The sequence below is a fragment of the Vigna unguiculata genome, chromosome 9, assembly GCF_004118075.2.
Source record: "Vigna unguiculata cultivar IT97K-499-35 chromosome 9, ASM411807v1, whole genome shotgun sequence".
Lineage (NCBI taxonomy): Eukaryota > Viridiplantae > Streptophyta > Magnoliopsida > Fabales > Fabaceae > Vigna > Vigna unguiculata.
Window position 1 is genome coordinate 37,892,128 of NC_040287.1, and position 4,089 is coordinate 37,896,216.

General features: G+C 38.6%; 1 protein-coding gene across 1 annotated transcript; it reads left to right on the forward strand.

The window, feature by feature from the left end:
- Nucleotides 1–589: 589 nt before the first annotated feature.
- Nucleotides 590–3,783, forward strand: LOC114164548 (serine/threonine protein phosphatase 2A 57 kDa regulatory subunit B' kappa isoform-like). Its single transcript, XM_028049262.1, has 2 exons — nucleotides 590–2,387; nucleotides 3,165–3,783. The coding sequence occupies exons 1-2, from the start codon at nucleotides 1,233–1,235 to the stop codon at nucleotides 3,501–3,503; spliced, it is 1,494 nt and encodes a 497-aa protein (XP_027905063.1). The 5' UTR covers nucleotides 590–1,232; the 3' UTR covers nucleotides 3,504–3,783.
- The last annotated feature ends 306 nt before the right edge of the window (nucleotides 3,784–4,089 follow it).

Below are 4,089 nucleotides of genomic sequence, written 5' to 3' on the forward strand. Positions count from 1 at the left end.
CTAAAAATACTTTTGTTCTAATCACAAAATTAAGGAGATAATTTATCTCTTAATTCTATGAAACTTAATTAGAAATAGTGTAAACTTAAAATGAATTTTAATAAGATTTGAGGTGGAAAATTCTATGATTTACATGTCAGATTAAAACAAAATCAAATACACTAAAATTTGAGTAGATAAACATATGAACTAGCAATTGATTAGATAATTTTTAAAACAAGATTTACATGATTTGCTATTATTATAACCATAATATCCAAACAAATGGATAGAAAAAATCATACAACTTATCTGTAATTTTCACATATGCAAGAAACCATGTCAAGTCCCTAGTTTTACAGGCTTTTTGCCTTTTCCTTACATAGACACAGTTACACGTGTTGGTGTCTAAATTGTACTCTAGTTTCTGATTTTATTTTTTTCCTCCTTCAATTATTATCGATATATCTCAAACCCTAACAAAAAAAACCAAAATTATTGAATAAAATTAAATTCATAAAATGATAGAAATTATAGAATATTAGAACAAGTGCCACTACTGTTTGGTGATTTTGATTAAAAGCCCCTAAACAAGATAAAAGAAGTTAAAACCAACCATTGCCTCATTGTAGTTTTTCTTGTTTATTTCTGAGTTCCATGGCGGTGGATCACATTATCCAACAACAGAAGAAGAAACAGCTAAAGAGGTTTCATTGTCCAAAAAATTCACAGAAGAAAACTTCTTGATCTACATCTTCACACATTCCCTCTAACCATGTGTGTCCTATAGAGAGAAATTAGAAACTCCTTCTTTCCCACATTCAGCATTTTACAATTTTTTTTTTTTCATTTTTTCTCACATTCCCGAGAAAAAGAAGATCCGAAACGGCCGAGTTTCTAATGATAAATGTTAATTATTCTTCACCCTTCTTGTAAGAAGAAGCTTTTCATTTGCATTCCTGAAGCTCTCTCTTTCACAATCTTCAAGATTTGATTTTTCTCCCATGCATGCGGCTAAATCGCAATTTTTTCTCGACCCTTTTGAATTTCCCGTCTCAATTTCATGCACCCGTCTCACATTGCTTGTAATTTCTCCTGCTTTCCATGACTGAGATCTAGGGTTTCACTCTATGCTCCTTCCTCATTCTGCCATTCAAGCAGAAACCATTGATTTTCGTGCCACATTGATTTGTCTTCTTTAATGGGTTTCGTCTAAAGTTTTCAAATTTACCGTTTTTACCTTCCGGGTCGCCATGCTGAAGCAATTCCTCAGCAGACTCCCCCGCAAGACACCGAAATCCGACTCGGACGAGTCATGCCGAGCCGACTCGTCGCGCTCGGACGATTCCCCACGCGCCGCCGGCAGACACAATCGCACGCACGGCGTCGCGGCCGCTTCGAACGCTGCGAAACGGACATCCTCGTCTGCGGTCTTTCCGGCGAGCACGGTGTCGGTGATAGAACCTCTGGTGCCCTTCAAGGATGTTCCAAGCTCGGAAAAGATGAACCTTTTCGTGAGCAAGCTGAGTCTGTGTTGCGTGTCGTTCGATTTCACGGACCCTGGTAAGGACACGGTGGAGAAAGAGGTGAAGAGAAGAACCCTTGTTGAACTTGTTGATTTTGTTTCCTCTTGTGGGTCCACGAGGTTCGGTGAACCTGCTATTCTCGCTGTGTGTAGAATGTGTGCTATTAATCTCTTTCGCGTTTTCCCGCCAAATTATAGGTCCAATCGTGGTGGTGAGAATGATGATGATGAGCCATCCTTTGATCCCGCTTGGCCTCATTTGCAGCTCGTGTATGATTTGCTGCTCAAGTTTATAACCTCTAACTGTCTTGATGCTAAGGTGGCCAAGAAGTACATCGACCATTCTTTTATCTTGAGGTTGTTGGAGTTGTTTGATTCGGAAGATCCTAGGGAGAGGGACTGCTTGAAGACCATTATGCATAGGGTTTATGGCAAGTTCATGGTGCATAGACCCTACATAAGGAAATCCATTAACAACGTGTTTTTTAAGTTTGTGTTTGAGACTGAGAGGCACAATGGGATTGCTGAGTTGTTGGAGATTTTTGGGAGCATAATTAGCGGGTTTGCTTTGCCTTTGAAGGAGGAGCACAAGATCTTCTTGTGGAGGGTTTTGATCCCTTTGCACAAGCCCAAATCTATGGGGGTGTACTTCCAGCAGTTGTCTTACTGCGTTACACAGTTCGTGGAGAAGGAGCCTAAGTTGGCGAGCATTGTCATCAGGGGATTGTTGAAGTATTGGCCGATAACGAATAGTCAGAAAGAGGTGATGTTCCTGGGTGAACTGGAAGAAATTTTGGAAACAATTAACATGGTAGAGTTCCAGAGGGTCATGGTACCGTTGTTTTGGCGGATTGGATGCTGCATTAACAGTATGCACTTTCAGGTACGATTTTTATTCACTTATTAGCTAATTCTAGTTATTTTCATGCTTTTATATAGGAATGAAATCTATGCCTTTCAACTATAGTTTGCATGGTGCTATCTATTCTGGCTAAGCACATTAGCAAACGGATCTTTATAGTCTCTCCAAGATGTGGAGTAGAACCCTTATAATACAGGGATGCGTTTCACACCCAGCTAATACAAGATCAGTGTCATTTTTGCTGTGTTGGAAAGAACAATCTATAAACACCAGGGGGATTTGTGAAGACACAAAAATCCTGTCTGAATCAAAGGGCATACTGTTTCACAGCCTGGCTTTTAGTATAAGTACTCAACAGGCTTCAGAACCTGGTTTATCCATCCTTAATGGAATTGATTCAGGAATATGTACATCACAGGGTAGGGACTAATAATAATGCTTAATAACTTCAGGTTCAAAGTCCAAAATGTACTGCACCTTTGTTGGGAGATTTTTCTGCCAAGGTTATTATTGAGTTGATTGCATTAATTTTGTGTTAGAGTTCACTTTATAGGATGTGAAACTGAAAGTAGTTTGTATTCCTTCTTGTTTGATTAGAGCTGTCCATGTTTTCTTTAAGTATGTTTGGCAACTTTCTTGTCTTTTCAATATAGGGACTGGCATGGCAACTGATTTAGTTTCTGCAATTCCTCTCCATCTTCATTTGTTTTTGTATCTTCTGAGAATCACTTGTTTCCTGTGACGTTTTTCTTAACTGCTGAAACATAACCCTTTTCTGTTCAACATGAATTGTTTCAGGTAGCTGAAAGAGCCCTTTTCTTATGGAACAATGATCATATTGTGAATTTGATTGCTCACAACCGACAAGTGATCCTGCCAATCATGTTTCCAGCCTTAGAGAAGAATTCTCAAGGCCACTGGAGCCAAGCAGTGATGAACCTAACTCATAATGTTAGAAAAATGTTTGCAGAGATGGATGAGAAGCTATTCCTGGCTTGTCATTCTCAGTTTAAGGAAGAAGAAGCACTGCTAAACGCAGCTGCAGAGAAGCGGAAGGAAGCATGGAAACAACTAGAACATGCAGCCAGTCTTCAGCCTGTGATTGGAAATACTCCAGTTTTAGTGTCTACAATTTGATAACCTGTAACTTATGTATGCATGTATCTATGTCAGAAATTCAATCCCTATCCCTTTCATCCTGATATGGTGGAAAAAAACCGCTAGAAAAGTGGTAAATGGCTGTTATCTTTAAGGTTCCTACATGCATTTGATGCTTCTGGCAGCCAGATGTTGTACCTTGTAAAATGCTTTTGATTGCCACTGTATGGTAGTAACTTATCTGCCTCCTTCTGATAAGTGATGTGAAGGACTCTATGCAGTGGATCAAACCAATTTCTGTATAAGCCTATTTCCAAAATCTGCTGTGCTTCTGAGCCTTTCTCCTTAATCACCAGTAATTGCCATACTAAGATACTGTTAATAAACTAATGAATTATATACATTTGATTAAGGTTCCACCTCTTTAAGACTTGTGTTCCAATGTCACGGTCATGTAACAATTTTTTGTGCATTAGGAAGAAGATACTAAAACGGAGATGGAATCTGCACGTGGGAATGATATAAAATTAAATGTTAGTTTTTCTAATGTTCTTGCTTCAAATTGAAAAGTAGAAAACAGTATTTTTGTAAAGTGCGACATTTCAATCATTCACTTCTTGTCTTG

Coding starts and splice junctions, on each gene's coding strand:
- LOC114164548 (XM_028049262.1), top strand. CDS start 1,233: ATGCTGAAGCAATTCCTCAGCAGACTCCCCCGCAAGACACCGAAATCC. Junction 2,388..3,164: donor TTAACAGTATGCACTTTCAG/GTACGATTTTTA, acceptor GAATTGTTTCAG/GTAGCTGAAAGAGCCCTTTT.